This window comes from Eublepharis macularius, chromosome 2, assembly GCF_028583425.1.
Source record: "Eublepharis macularius isolate TG4126 chromosome 2, MPM_Emac_v1.0, whole genome shotgun sequence".
NCBI lineage: Eukaryota > Metazoa > Chordata > Lepidosauria > Squamata > Eublepharidae > Eublepharis > Eublepharis macularius.
In genome coordinates this window covers 209949632-209966282 of record NC_072791.1, presented here as the reverse complement: position 1 = coordinate 209966282, position 16651 = coordinate 209949632, and the positions used below count along the sequence as shown (strand labels likewise).

Here is a 16651-nt window from a genome sequence, read left to right as displayed (position 1 = left end):
CAGACGCAGACGATGACGATGACGCAGACCCAGACAAAGGTGCAGGCGCAGACGCAGACGCAGATGCAGACGCAGACGCAGACGCAGACGCAAGTTCAGGCTCAGGCGGAGGCGCAGGCGGAGGCGCAGGCGCAGGCGCAGGCGCAGGCGCAGGCGCAGGCGCAGGCGCAGGCGCAGGCGCAGGCGCAGGCGCAGGCGCAGACGAAGACCAAGACGCAGACGCAGACGCAAACGCAGACGCAGACGCAGACCCAGACGCAGACGCAGACGCAGACGCAGACGCAGAACAAGGCGCAGGCGCAGGCGCAGACGAAGGTGCAGACGCAGACGCAGGCGCAGACGATGATGCAGACGCAGACGAAGGCGCAGGCGCAGACGAAGACGCAGACGCAGACGCAGACGCAGACGCACACGCAGACGCAGACGGCGCAGGCGCAGACGAAGAAGCAGACGCAGACGCAGACGATGACGATGACGCAGACACAGACAAAGGTGCAGGCGCAGACGCAGATGCAGATGCAGACGCAGACGCAGACGCAAGTTCAGGCGCAGGCGCAGGCGCAGGCGCCGGCGCAGGCGCAGGCGCAGGCGCAGGCGCAGGCAAAGACCAAGACGCAGACGCAGACGCAGACGCAGACGCAGACGCAGGCGCAGATGCAGACGCAGACGAAGGTGCAGGCGCAGACGCAGAAGCAGACGCAGATGCAGACCACAACGAAGACGAAGACGCAGACGCAGACGCAGACGCAGATCAAGATGAAGACTCAGACCAAGACACAGACGAAGACGCAGACGCAGACGCAGATGAAGACGCAGGCACAGATGCAGACGCAGACCAAGATGCAGACGCAGACGCAGACGCAGACGCAGACGCAGACGCAGATGCAGATTCAGATGCAGATGCAGACGCAAGTGCAGGTGCAGGCGCAGGCGCAGGCGCAGGCGAAGCCCAGGCGCAGGCGCAGACGAAGACGCAGACGCAGACGCAGACGCAGACGCAGACGCAGACGCAGACGCAGACGCAGACGCAGAACAAGGCGCAGGCGCAGGCGCAGACGAAGGTGCAGACGCAGACGCAGGCGCAGACGAAGGTGCAGACGCAGACGCAGACGCAGACGCAGACGCAGACTCAGAAACAGACGCAGGCGCAGGCGCAGGCGCAGGCGCAGGCGCAGGCGCAGGCGCAGGCGCAGGCGCAGGCGCAGGCGCAGGCGCAGGCGCAGGCGCAGGCGCAGGAGCAGGCGCAGGCTCAGGCGCAGGCTCAGGAACAGGAGCAGACGCAGACGCAGACGCAGACGCAGACGCAGACGCAGACGCAGACGCAGACGCAGACGCAGACGCAGAACAAGGCGCAGGCGCAGGCGCAGAAGCAGACGCAGACACAGACGCAGGCGCAGACGATGACGCAGACGCAGACGAAGGCGCAGGCGCAGACGCAGACGCAGACGCAGACGCAGACGCAGACGCAGACGCAGACGGCGCAGGCGCAGACGAAGAAGCAGACGCAGACGCAGACGATGACGATGACGCAGACACAGACAAAGGTGCAGGCGCAGACGCAGACGCAGATGCAGACGCAGACGCAGACGCAAGTTCAGGCTCAGGCGCAGGCGCAGGCGCAGGCGCAGGCGCAGATGCAGACGCAGACGCAGACGAAGACCAAGACGCAGACGCAGACGCAGACGCAAACGCAGAAGTAGACGCAGGCGCAGATGCAGACGCAAGTGCAGGCACAGGCACAGGCACAGGCGCTGGCGCAGGCGCAGGCGCAGGCATAGACGCAGGCACAGGCGCAGATGCAGACGCAGACGAAGGTGCAGGCGCAGACGCAGAGGCAGATGCAGACCACAACGAAGACGAAGACGCAGACGCAGACGCAGACGCAGATCAAGATGAAGACTCAGACCAAGACACAGACGCAGACGCAGACGCAGACGCAGACGCAGATGAAGACGCAGGCACAGACACAGACGCAGACCAAGACGCAGACGCAGACGCAGACGCAGACGCAGACGCAGACGCAGACGCAGTCGCAGACGCAGATGCAGATGCAGATGCAGATGCAGACGCAAGTGCAGGCACAGGCGCAGGCGCAGGCGCAGGCGCAGGCGCAGGCGCAGGCGCAGGCGCAGGCGCAGGCGCAGGCGCAGGCGCAGGTGCAGGCGCAGACGCAGACGCAGACGCAGACGCAGACACAGACGCAGACGAAGATGCAGACGCCGACGCAGACGAAGACGCAGGCGCAGGCGCAGGCGCAGGCGCAGGCGCAGGCACAGGCGCAGATGCAGGCGCAGACGCAGACGCAGGCGCAGACGAAGGTGCAGGCGCAGACGAAGACGCAGACGCAGACGCAGACGCAGACGCAGACGCAGACGCAGACGCAGACGCAGACGCAGACGCAGACACAGAAGCAGACGAAGATGCAGACGCAGACGCAGACGAAGACGCAGGCGCAGGCGCAGGCGCAGGCGCAGGCGCAGGCGCAGATGCAGGCACAGACGCAGACGCAGGCGCAGACGAAGGTGCAGGCGCAGACGAAGACGCAGATGCAGACACAGACGCAGAAGCAGAAGCAGAAGCAGACGCAGATGCAGACACAGACTGTGACACAGACAAAGATGAAGGTGCAGGCGCAGACGAAGACGCAGACGCAGACGCAGACGCAGACACAGACGCAGACGCAGACGATGATGCAGACGCAAGCGCAGGCGCAGGCGCAGGCTCAGCCGCAGGCGCAGGCGCAGGCGCAGGCGCAGACGAAGACACAGACGCAGACGAAGACGAAGATGAAGACGCAGACGCAGACGCAGACGCAGATGCAGACACAGACGCAGACGCAGACCAAGACCAAGACGAAGACGCAGACCAAGACACAGACGCAGACGCAGACGCAGACGCAGACGCAGACGCAGACGCAGACGCAGACGCAGACGCAGACCAAGACCCAGACGCAGACGAAGACGCAGACCCAGACGCAGACGCAGACGCAGACCACGACCAAGAGGCAAACGGAGACGCAAACGAAGATGCAGACGCAGACGCAGATGCAGACTCAGACGCAGACCAAGACACAGACGCAGACGCAGACGCAGATGCAGACGCAGACGCAGACGCAGACGCAGACGCAGACGCAGACGCAGACGCAGACGCAGACCAGGACCAAGACCAAGACCAAGACACAGACGCAGACGCAGACGCAGACGCATATGCAGACGCAGACGCAGAAGAAGACGCAGACGCAGACGCAGATGCAGACGCAGACGCAGACGCAGACGCAGACGCAGACGCAGACTCAGAACAAGGCGCAGGCACAGGCGCAGGCGCAGATGAAGGTGCAGACGCAGACGCAGGCGCAGACGATGACGCAGACGCAGACGAAGGCGCAGGCGCAGACGCAGACGCAGAGGCAGACGCAGACGCAGACGCAGACGCAGACGGCGCAGGCGCAGAAGAAAAAGCAGACGCAGACGCAGACGATGACGATGACGCAGACCCAGACAAAGGTGCAGGCGCAGACGCAGACGCAGATGCAGACGCAGACGCAGACGCAGACGCAAGTTCAGGCTCAGGCGGAGGCGCAGGCGGAGGCGGAGGCGCAGGCGCAGGCGCAGGCGCAGGCGCAGGCGCAGGCGCAGGCGCAGGCGCAGGCGCAGGCGCAGGCGCAGACGAAGACCAAGACGCAGACGCAGACGCAGACGCAGACGCAGACGCAGACGCAGACGCAGACGCAGACGCAGACGCAGAACAAGGCGCAGGCGCAGGCGCAGACGAAGGTGCAGACGCAGACGCAGGCGCAGACGATGATGCAGACGCAGACGAAGGCGCAGGCGCAGACGAAGACGCAGACGCAGACGCAGACGCAGACGCAGACGGCGCAGGCGCAGACGAAGAAGCAGACGCAGACGCAGACGATGACGATGACGCAGACACAGACAAAGGTGCAGGCGCAGACGCAGACGCAGATGCAGACGCAGACGCAGACGCAAGTTCAGGCGCAGGCGCAGGCGCAGGCGCCGGCGCAGGCGCAGGCGCAGGCGCAGGCGCAGGCGCAGGCAAAGACCAAGACGCAGACGCAGACGCAGACGCAGACGCAGACGCAGGCGCAGATGCAGACGCAGACGAAGGTGCAGGCGCAGACGCAGAAGCAGACGCAGATGCAGACCACAACGAAGACGAAGACGCAGACGCAGACGCAGACGCAGATCAAGATGAAGACTCAGACCAAGACACAGACGCAGACGCAGACGCAGACGCAGATGAAGACGCAGGCACAGATGCAGACGCAGACCAAGATGCAGACGCAGACGCAGACGCAGACGCAGACGCAGACGCAGATGCAGATTCAGATGCAGATGCAGACGCAAGTGCAGGTGCAGGCGCAGGCGCAGGCGCAGGCGAAGCCCAGGCGCAGGCGCAGACGAAGACGCAGACGCAGACGCAGACGCAGACGCAGACGCAGACGCAGACGCAGACGCAGACGCAGAACAAGGCGCAGGCGCAGGCGCAGACGAAGGTGCAGACGCAGACGCAGGCGCAGACGAAGGTGCAGACGCAGACGCAGACGCAGACGCAGACGCAGACTCAGAAACAGACGCAGGCGCAGGCGCAGGCGCAGGCGCAGGCGCAGGCGCAGGCGCAGGCGCAGGCGCAGGCGCAGGCGCAGGCGCAGGCGCAGGCGCAGGCGCAGGCTCAGGCGCAGGCTCAGGAACAGGAGCAGACGCAGACGCAGACGCAGACGCAGACGCAGACGCAGACGCAGACGCAGACGCAGAACAAGGCGCAGGCGCAGGCGCAGAAGCAGACGCAGACACAGACGCAGGCGCAGACGCAGACGCAGACGAAGGCGCAGGCGCAGACGCAGACGCAGACGCAGACGCAGACGCAGACGCAGACGCAGACGGCGCAGGCGCAGACGAAGAAGCAGACGCAGACGCAGACGATGACGATGACGCAGACACAGACAAAGGTGCAGGCGCAGACGCAGACGCAGATGCAGACGCAGACGCAGACGCAAGTTCAGGCTCAGGCGCAGGCGCAGGCGCAGGCGCAGGCGCAGATGCAGACGCAGACGCAGACGAAGACCAAGACGCAGACGCAGACGCAGACGCAAACGCAGAAGTAGACGCAGGCGCAGATGCAGACGCAAGTGCAGGCACAGGCACAGGCACAGGCGCTGGCGCAGGCGCAGGCGCAGGCATAGACGCAGGCACAGGCGCAGATGCAGACGCAGACGAAGGTGCAGGCGCAGACGCAGAGGCAGATGCAGACCACAACGAAGACGAAGACGCAGACGCAGACGCAGACGCAGATCAAGATGAAGACTCAGACCAAGACACAGACGCAGACGCAGACGCAGACGCAGACGCAGATGAAGACGCAGGCACAGACACAGACGCAGACCAAGACGCAGACGCAGACGCAGACGCAGACGCAGACGCAGACGCAGACGCAGTCGCAGACGCAGATGCAGATGCAGATGCAGATGCAGACGCAAGTGCAGGCACAGGCGCAGGCGCAGGCGCAGGCGCAGGCGCAGGCGCAGGCGCAGGCGCAGGCGCAGGCGCAGGTGCAGGCGCAGGCGCAGACGCAGACGCAGACGCAGACGCAGACTCAGAAACAGACGCAGGCGCAGGCGCAGGCGCAGGCGCAGGCGCAGGCGCAGGCGCAGGCGCAGGCGCAGGCGCAGGCGCAGGCGCAGGCGCAGGAGCAGGCGCAGGCTCAGGCGCAGGCTCAGGAACAGGAGCAGACGCAGACGCAGACGCAGACGCAGACGCAGACGCAGACGCAGACGCAGACGCAGACGCAGAACAAGGCGCAGGCGCAGGCGCAGAAGCAGACGCAGACACAGACGCAGGCGCAGACGATGACGCAGACGCAGACGAAGGCGCAGGCGCAGACGCAGACGCAGACGCAGACGCAGACGCAGACGCAGACGCAGACGGCGCAGGCGCAGACGAAGAAGCAGACGCAGACGCAGACGCAGACGATGACGATGACGCAGACACAGACAAAGGTGCAGGCGCAGACGCAGACGCAGATGCAGACGCAGACGCAGACGCAAGTTCAGGCTCAGGCGCAGGCGCAGGCGCAGGCGCAGGCGCAGATGCAGACGCAGACGCAGACGAAGACCAAGACGCAGACGCAGACGCAGACGCAAACGCAGAAGTAGACGCAGGCGCAGATGCAGACGCAAGTGCAGGCACAGGCACAGGCACAGGCGCTGGCGCAGGCGCAGGCGCAGGCATAGACGCAGGCACAGGCGCAGATGCAGACGCAGACGAAGGTGCAGGCGCAGACGCAGAGGCAGATGCAGACCACAACGAAGACGAAGACGCAGACGCAGACGCAGACGCAGATCAAGATGAAGACTCAGACCAAGACACAGACGCAGACGCAGACGCAGACGCAGACGCAGATGAAGACGCAGGCACAGACACAGACGCAGACCAAGACGCAGACGCAGACGCAGACGCAGACGCAGACGCAGACGCAGACGCAGACGCAGACGCAGTCGCAGACGCAGATGCAGATGCAGATGCAGATGCAGATGCAGACGCAAGTGCAGGCACAGGCGCAGGCGCAGGCGCAGGCGCAGGCGCAGGCGCAGGCGCAGACGCAGACGCAGACGCAGACGCAGACGCAGACGCAGACACAGACGCAGACGAAGATGCAGACGCCGACGCAGACGAAGACGCAGGCGCAGGCGCAGGCGCAGGCGCAGGCACAGGCGCAGATGCAGGCGCAGACGCAGACGAAGGTGCAGGCGCAGACGAAGACGCAGACGCAGACGCAGACGCAGACGCAGACGCAGACGCAGACGCAGACGCAGACACAGACGCAGACGAAGATGCAGACGCAGACGCAGACGAAGACGCAGGCGCAGGCGCAGGCGCAGGCGCAGGCGCAGATGCAGGCACAGACGCAGACGCAGGCGCAGACGAAGGTGCAGGCGCAGACGAAGACGCAGATGCAGACACAGACGCAGAAGCAGAAGCAGACGCAGATGCAGACACAGACTGTGACACAGACAAAGATGAAGGTGCAGGCGCAGACGAAGACGCAGATGCAGACGCAGACGCAGACACAGACGCAGACGCAGACGATGATGCAGACGCAAGCGCAGGCGCAGGCGCAGGCTCAGCCGCAGGCGCAGGCGCAGGCGCAGGCGCAGACGAAGACACAGACGCAGACGAAGACGAAGATGAAGACGCAGACTCAGACGCAGACGCAGATGCAGACACAGACGCAGACGCAGACCAAGACCAAGACGAAGACGCAGACCAAGACACAGACGCAGACGCAGACGCAGACGCAGACGCAGACGCAGACGCAGACGCAGACGCAGACGCAGACGCAGACGCAGACCAAGACCCAGACGCAGACGAAGACGCAGACCCAGACGCAGACGCAGACGCAGACCACGACCAAGAGGCAAACGGAGACGCAAACGAAGATGCAGACGCAGACGCAGATGCAGACTCAGACGCAGACCAAGACACAGACGCAGACGCAGACGCAGACGCAGACGCAGACGCAGACGCAGACGCAGACGCAGACGCAGACGCAGACGCAGACGAAGACAAAGATGCAGACGCAAATGCAGACTCAGAAAAAGACGCAGACGCAGGCGCAGGCGCAGACGAAGGTGCAGGCGCTGACGCAGACGCAGACGCAGACCATGACGCAGACGCAGACGCAGACGCAGACGCAGACGCAGACGCAGACACACGCGCAGGCGCAGGCGCAGGTGCAGGCGCAGGCGTAGGCGCAGACGAAGGTGCAGACGCAGACGCAGACGATGATGCAGGCGCAGACGCAGACGCAGACGCAGATGGAGACGATGATGCAGGCGCAGGCGCAGACGAAGAAGCAGACGCAGACGCAGACGCAGACGCAGACGCAGACGGAGACGCAGACGCAGACACAGACGCAGACGCAGACGCAGACACAGACAAAGGTGCAGGCGCAGACGCAGACGCAGATGCAGACGGAGACGCAGACGCAGATGCAAGTGCAGGCGCAGGTACAGGCGCAGGCGCCGGCGCCGGCGCAGGCGCAGGCGCAGGCGCAGGCGCAGGCGCAGGCGCAGGCGCAGGCGCAGGCGCAGGCGCAGGCGCAGACCAAGACCAAGACCAAGATGCAGATGCAGATGCAGACGCAGCCGCAGACACAGACGCAGACGAAGATGCAGACGCAGACGAAGACGCAGGCGCAGGCGCAGGCGCAGGCGCAGAAGCAGACGCAGGCGCAGGCGCAGACGAAGGTGCAGGCGCAGATGAAGACGCAGACGCAGACGCAGACGCAGAAGCAGAAGCAGACGAAGATGCAGACACAGACGGTGACGCAGACGCAGACGAAGGTGCAGGCGCAGACGAAGACGCAGATGCAGACGCAGACGCAGACACAGACGCAGACGCAGACGATGATGCAGACGCAAGCGCAGGCGCAGGCGCAGGCTCAGCCGCAGGCGCAGGCGCAGACGAAGACACAGACGCAGACGAAGATGAAGATGAAGACGCAGATGCAGACGCAGACGCAGACGCAGACGCAGACGCAGACACAGACGCAGACGCAGACGCAGACCAAGACGAAGACGAAGACGCAGACCAAGACACAGACGCAGACGCAGACGCAGACGCAGACGCAGACGCAGACGCAGACGCAGACGCAGATGCAGACGCAGATGCTGAACAAGACCAAGATGCAGACGCAGACGCAGACGCAGACGCAGACGCAGACGCAGACGCAGACGCAGACGCAGACGCTGACGCAGACCAAGACCAAGACGCAGACGCAGACGCAGACGCAGACGCAGACGCAGACGATGACGCAGGCGCAGGCGCAGGCGCAGGCGCAGGCGCAGGCGCAGGCGCAGGCGCAGGCGCAGGCGCAGGCGCAGGCGCAGGCGCAGGCGCAGGCGCAGGCGCAGGCGCAGGCGCAGGCGCAGGCGCAGGCGCAAACCAAGACGCAGACGCAGACGCAGACGCAGACGCAGACGCAGACGCAGACGCAGACGCAGACCAAGACCAAGACCAAGACCAAGACGCAGACCAAGACCCAGACGCAGACGCAGACGCAGACGCAGACGCAGACGCAGACGCAGACGCAGACGCAGACGCAGACGCAGACGCAGAACAAGACCAAGATGCAGACGCAGACGCAGACACAGACACAGACACAGACCCAGACGCAGACGCAGATGCAGACGCAGACACAGACGCAGATGCAGACCAAGACCAAGACGCAGACGCAGACGCAGACGCAGACGAAGGCGCAGACGAAGACGCAGACGCAGGCACAGACGCAGACGAAAGCGCAGGCACAGGCGCCGACGCAGACGCAGACGATGACGCAGGCGCAGGTGCTGGCGCAGGCGCAGGCGCAGGCGCAGACGCAGATGCAGACACAGACGCAGACGCAGACGCAGACGCAGACGCAGACGCAGACGCAGACGCAGACGCAGACGCAGACGCAGACCAAGACCCAGACGCAGACGAAGACGCAGACCCAGACGCAGACGCAGACGCAGACCACGACCAAGAGGCAAACGGAGACGCAAACGAAGATGCAGACGCAGACGCAGATGCAGACTCAGACGCAGACCAAGACACAGACGCAGACGCAGACGCAGACGCAGACGCAGACGCAGACGCAGACGCAGACGCAGACGCAGACGAAGACAAAGATGCAGACGCAAATGCAGACTCAGAAAAAGACGCAGACGCAGGCGCAGGCGCAGACGAAGGTGCAGGCGCTGACGCAGACGCAGACGCAGACCATGACGCAGACGCAGACGCAGACGCAGACGCAGACGCAGACGCAGACACACGCGCAGGCGCAGGCGCAGGTGCAGGCGCAGGCGTAGGCGCAGACGAAGGTGCAGACGCAGACGCAGACGATGATGCAGGCGCAGACGCAGACGCAGACGCAGATGGAGACGATGATGCAGGCGCAGGCGCAGACGAAGAAGCAGACGCAGACGCAGACGCAGACGCAGACGCAGACGCAGACGCAGACGGAGACGCAGACGCAGACACAGACGCAGACGCAGACGCAGACACAGACAAAGGTGCAGGCGCAGACGCAGACGCAGATGCAGACGGAGACGCAGACGCAGATGCAAGTGCAGGCGCAGGTACAGGCGCAGGCGCCGGCGCCGGCGCAGGCGCAGGCGCAGGCGCAGGCGCAGGCGCAGGCGCAGGCGCAGGCGCAGGCGCAGGCGCAGGCGCAGGCGCAGGCGCAGGCGCAGACCAAGACCAAGACCAAGATGCAGATGCAGATGCAGACGCAGCCGCAGACACAGACGCAGACGAAGATGCAGACGCAGACGAAGACGCAGGCGCAGGCGCAGGCGCAGGCGCAGACGCAGGCGCAGAAGCAGACGCAGGCGCAGGCGCAGACGAAGGTGCAGGCGCAGATGAAGACGCAGACGCAGACGCAGACGCAGAAGCAGAAGCAGACGAAGATGCAGACACAGACGGTGACGCAGACGCAGACGAAGGTGCAGGCGCAGACGAAGACGCAGATGCAGACGCAGACGCAGACGCAGACACAGACGCAGACGCAGACGATGATGCAGACGCAAGCGCAGGCGCAGGCGCAGGCTCAGCCGCAGGCGCAGGCGCAGACGAAGACACAGACGCAGACGAAGATGAAGATGAAGACGCAGATGCAGACGCAGACGCAGACGCAGACGCAGACGCAGACGCAGACACAGACGCAGACGCAGACGCAGACCAAGACGAAGACGAAGACGCAGACCAAGACACAGACGCAGACGCAGACGCAGACGCAGACGCAGACGCAGACGCAGATGCAGACGCAGATGCTGAACAAGACCAAGATGCAGACGCAGACGCAGACGCAGACGCAGACGCAGACGCAGACGCAGACGCAGACGCAGACGCAGACGCAGACGCTGACGCAGACCAAGACCAAGACCAAGACGCAGACGCAGACGCAGACGCAGACGCAGACGCAGACGATGACGCAGGCGCAGGCGCAGGCGCAGGCGCAGGCGCAGGCGCAGGCGCAGGCGCAGGCGCAGGCGCAGGCGCAGGCGCAGGCGCAGGCGCAGGCGCAGGCGCAGGCGCAGGTGCAGGCGCAGGCGCAAACCAAGACGCAGACGCAGACGCAGACGCAGACGCAGACGCAGACGCAGACGCAGACGCAGACGCAGACGCAGACCAAGACCAAGACCAAGACGCAGACCAAGACCCAGACGCAGACGCAGACGCAGACGCAGACGCAGACGCAGACGCAGACGCAGACGCAGACGCAGACGCAGACGCAGAACAAGACCAAGATGCAGACGCAGACGCAGACACAGACACAGACACAGACCCAGACGCAGACGCAGATGCAGACGCAGACACAGACGCAGATGCAGACCAAGACCAAGACGCAGACGCAGACGCAGACGCAGACGAAGGCGCAGACGAAGACGCAGACGCAGGCACAGACGCAGACGAAAGCGCAGGCACAGGCGCCGACGCAGACGCAGACGATGACGCAGGCGCAGGTGCTGGCGCAGGCGCAGGCGCAGACGCAGACGCAGATGCAGACACAGACGCAGACGCAGACGCAGACGCAAACCAAGACCAAGTCCAAGACGAAGACGAAGACGAAGACGAAGACGAAGACGCAGACGCAGACGCAGACGCAGACGCAGACGCAGACGCAGACCAAGACGCAGACGCAGACGCAGACGCAGAACAAGACGCAGACGCAGACGCAGACGCAGACGCAGACGCAGACGCAGACGCAGACGCAGACCAAGACGCAGACGCAGACGCAGACGCAGACGCAGACGCAGACGCAGACGCAGATGCAGATTCAGATGCAGATGCAGACGCAAGTGCAGGTGCAGGCGCAGGCGCAGGCGCAGGCGAAGCCCAGGCGCAGGCGCAGACGAAGACGCAGACGCAGACGCAGACGCAGACGCAGACGCAGACGCAGACGCAGACGCAGACGCAGACGCAGAACAAGGCGCAGGCGCAGGCGCAGACGAAGGTGCAGACGCAGACGCAGGCGCAGACGAAGGTGCAGACGCAGACGCAGACGCAGACGCAGACTCAGAAACAGACGCAGGCGCAGGCGCAGGCGCAGGCGCAGGCGCAGGCGCAGGCACAGGCGCAGGCGCAGGCGCAGGCTCAGGCGCAGGCTCAGGAACAGGAGCAGACGCAGACGCAGACGCAGACGCAGACGCAGACGCAGACGCAGACGCAGACGCAGACGCAGACGCAGAACAAGGCGCAGGCGCAGGCGCAGAAGCAGACGCAGACACAGACGCAGGCGCAGACGATGACGCAGACGCAGACGAAGGCGCAGGCGCAGACGAAGACGCAGACGCAGACGCAGACGCAGACGCAGATGCAGACGGCGCAGGCGCAGACGAAGAAGCAGACGCAGACGCAGACGATGACGATGACGCAGACACAGACAAAGGTGCAGGCGCAGACGCAGACGCAGATGCAGACGCAGACGCAGACGCAAGTTCAGGCTCAGGCGCAGGCGCAGGCGCAGGCGCAGATGCAGACGCAGACGCAGACGAAGACCAAGACGCAGACGCAGACGCAGACGCAGACGCAAACGCAGAAGTAGACGCAGGCGCAGATGCAGACGCAAGTGCAGGCACAGGCACAGGCACAGGCGCTGGCGCAGGCGCAGGCGCAGGCATAGACGCAGGCACAGGCGCAGATGCAGACGCAGACGAAGGTGCAGGCGCAGACGCAGAGGCAGATGCAGACCACAACGAAGACGAAGACGCAGACGCAGACGCAGACGCAGATCAAGATGAAGACTCAGACCAAGACACAGACGCAGACGCAGACGCAGACGCAGACGCAGATGAAGACGCAGGCACAGACACAGACGCAGACCAAGACGCAGACGCAGACGCAGACGCAGACGCAGACGCAGACGCAGACGCAGTCGCAGACGCAGATGCAGATGCAGATGCAGATGCAGATGCAGACGCAAGTGCAGGCGCAGGCGCAGGCGCAGGCGCAGGCGCAGGCGCAGGCGCAGGCGCAGGCGCAGACGCAGACGCAGACGCAGACGCAGACGCAGACGCAGACACAGACGCAGACGAAGATGCAGACGCCGACGCAGACGAAGACGCAGGCGCAGGCGCAGGCGCAGGCGCAGGCACAGGCGCAGATGCAGGCGCAGACGCAGACGCAGGCGCAGACGAAGGTGCAGGCGCAGACGAAGACGCAGACGCAGACGCAGACGCAGACGCAGACGCAGACGCAGACGCAGACGCAGACGCAGACACAGACGCAGACGAAGATGCAGACGCAGACGCAGACGAAGACGCAGGCGCAGGCGCAGGCGCAGGCGCAGGCGCAGATGCAGGCACAGACGCAGACGCAGGCGCAGACGAAGGTGCAGGCGCAGACGAAGACGCAGATGCAGACACAGACGCAGAAGCAGAAGCAGAAGCAGACGCAGATGCAGACACAGACTGTGACACAGACAAAGATGAAGGTGCAGGCGCAGACGAAGACGCAGATGCAGACGCAGACGCAGACACAGACGCAGACGCAGACGATGATGCAGACGCAAGCGCAGGCGCAGGCGCAGGCTCAGCCGCAGGCGCAGGCGCAGGCGCAGGCGCAGACGAAGACACAGACGCAGACGAAGACGAAGATGAAGACGCAGACTCAGACGCAGACGCAGATGCAGACACAGACGCAGACGCAGACCAAGACCAAGACGAAGACGCAGACCAAGACACAGACGCAGACGCAGACGCAGACGCAGACGCAGACGCAGACGCAGACGCAGACGCAGACGCAGACCAAGACCCAGACGCAGACGAAGACGCAGACCCAGACGCAGACGCAGACGCAGACCACAACCAAGAGGCAAACGGAGACGCAAACGAAGATGCAGACGCAGACGCAGATGCAGACTCAGACGCAGACCAAGACACAGACGCAGACGCAGACGCAGACGCAGACGCAGACGCAGACGCAGACGCAGACGCAGACGCAGACGAAGACAAAGATGCAGACGCAAATGCAGACTCAGAAAAAGACGCAGACGCAGGCGCAGGCGCAGACGAAGGTGCAGGCGCTGACGCAGACGCAGACGCAGACCATGACGCAGACGCAGACGCAGACGCAGACGCAGACGCAGACACACGCGCAGGCGCAGGCGCAGGTGCAGGCGCAGGCGTAGGCGCAGACGAAGGTGCAGACGCAGACGCAGACGATGATGCAGGCGCAGACGCAGACGCAGACGCAGATGGAGACGATGATGCAGGCGCAGGCGCAGACGAAGAAGCAGACGCAGACGCAGACGCAGACGCAGACGCAGACGGAGACGCAGACGCAGACACAGACGCAGACGCAGACGCAGACACAGACAAAGGTGCAGGCGCAGACGCAGACGCAGATGCAGACGGAGACGCAGACGCAGATGCAAGTGCAGGCGCAGGTACAGGCGCAGGCGCAGGCGCCGGCGCAGGCGCAGGCGCAGGCGCAGGCGCAGGCGCAGGCGCAGGCGCAGGCGCAGGCGCAGACCAAGACCAAGACCAAGATGCAGATGCAGATGCAGACGCAGCCGCAGACACAGACGCAGACGAAGATGCAGACGCAGACGAAGACGCAGGCGCAGGCGCAGGCGCAGACGCAGGCGCAGAAGCAGACGCAGGCGCAGGCGCAGACGAAGGTGCAGGCGCAGATGAAGACGCAGACGCAGACGCAGACGCAGAAGCAGAAGCAGACGAAGATGCAGACACAGACGGTGACGCAGACGCAGACGAAGGTGCAGGCGCAGACGAAGACGCAGATGCAGACGCAGACGCAGACACAGACGCAGACGCAGACGATGATGCAGACGCAAGCGCAGGCGCAGGCGCAGGCTCAGCCGCAGGCGCAGGCGCAGACGAAGACACAGACGCAGACGAAGATGAAGATGAAGACGCAGATGCAGACGCAGACGCAGACGCAGACGCAGACGCAGACACAGACGCAGACGCAGACGCAGACCAAGACGAAGACGAAGACGCAGACCAAGACACAGACGCAGACGCAGACGCAGACGCAGACGCAGACGCAGACGCAGACGCAGATGCAGACGCAGATGCTGAACAAGACCAAGATGCAGACGCAGACGCAGACGCAGACGCAGACGCAGACGCAGACGCAGACGCAGACGCAGACGCTGACGCAGACCAAGACCAAGACCAAGACGCAGACGCAGACGCAGACGCAGACGCAGACGCAGACGATGACGCAGGCGCAGGCGCAGGCGCAGGCGCAGGCGCAGGCGCAGGCGCAGGCGCAGGCGCAGGCGCAGGCGCAGGCGCAGGCGCAGGCGCAGGCGCAGGCGCAGGCGCAGGCGCAAACCAAGACGCAGACGCAGACGCAGACGCAGACGCAGACGCAGACGCAGACGCAGACGCAGACGCAGACCAAGACCAAGACCAAGACGCAGACCAAGACCCAGACGCAGACGCAGACGCAGACGCAGACGCAGACGCAGACGCAGACGCAGACGCAGACGCAGACGCAGACGCAGAACAAGACCAAGATGCAGACGCAGACGCAGACACAGACACAGACACAGACCCAGACGCAGACGCAGATGCAGACGCAGACACAGACGCAGATGCAGACCAAGACCAAGACGCAGACGCAGACGCAGACGCAGACGAAGGCGCAGACGAAGACGCAGACGCAGGCACAGACGCAGACGAAAGCGCAGGCACAGGCGCCGACGCAGACGCAGACGATGACGCAGGCGCAGGTGCTGGCGCAGGCGCAGGCGCAGGCGCAGACGCAGATGCAGACACAGACGCAGACGCAGACGCAGACGCAAACCAAGACCAAGTCCAAGACGAAGACGAAGACGAAGACGAAGACGAAGACGCAGACGCAGACGCAGACGCAGACGCAGACGCAGACCAAGACGCAGACGCAGACGCAGACGCAGAACAAGACGCAGACGCAGACGCAGACGCAGACGCAGACGCAGATGCAGACCAAGACGCAGACACAGACGCAGGCGCAGGCGCAGATGCAGACCAAGACGCAGACACAGACGCAGGCGCAGGCGCAGGCGCAGGCGCAGGCGCAGGCGCAGGCGCAGACGCAGACCAAGACCAAGACCAAGACCAAGACCAAGATGCAGACGCAGACGCAGACGCAGACGCAGACGCAGACGCTTCTCAGTCTGCGTCTGCGTCTGCGACTGCGTCTGCGTCTGCGTCTGCGTCTGCATCTTGGTCTTGGTCTTGGTTTTGGTCTGCGTCTGCGTCTGCGTCTGCGTCTGCGTCTGCGTCTGCGTCTGCGTCTGTGTCTGTGTCTGCGTCTGTGTCTGCATCTGCGTCTGTGTCTGCGCCTGCGCCTTTGTCTGCCTCTGCCTCTGCCTCTGCCTCTGCCTCTGCCTCTGCCTCTGCCTCTGCCTCTGCCTCTGCCTCTGCCTCTGCCTCTGCCTCTGCCTCTGCCTCTGCGTGTTGGTGTTGGTGTTGGTGTTGGTGTTGGTGTTGGTGTTGGTGTTGGTGTTGGTGTTGGTGTTGGTGTTGTTGTCGGTCTGTGTCTGTGTCTGCGTCTGCGTCTGCGTCTGCGTCTGCGTCTGCGTCTGCGTCTGCGTCTGCGTCTGCGTCTGTGTCTGCGCCTTTGCCTTGGCCTTGGCCTTG

At 64.7% G+C, this 16651-nt stretch overlaps 1 protein-coding gene across 1 annotated transcript; it reads right to left on the bottom strand.

Moving 5' to 3' along the window:
* Window positions 1-11384: 11384 nt before the first annotated feature.
* LOC129325243 (pneumococcal serine-rich repeat protein-like) lies at window positions 11385-15940 on the bottom strand (the record flags this gene model as incomplete). Its single annotated transcript, XM_054972870.1, is given in 5 exon segments — window positions 11385-11830; window positions 11905-12073; window positions 12173-14424; window positions 14545-15255; window positions 15631-15940. Coding segments are annotated over 5 exon segments (3888 nt in total), but the record flags the coding sequence as incomplete, so codon positions are not given.
* Between the last annotated feature and the right edge of the window lie 711 nt (window positions 15941-16651).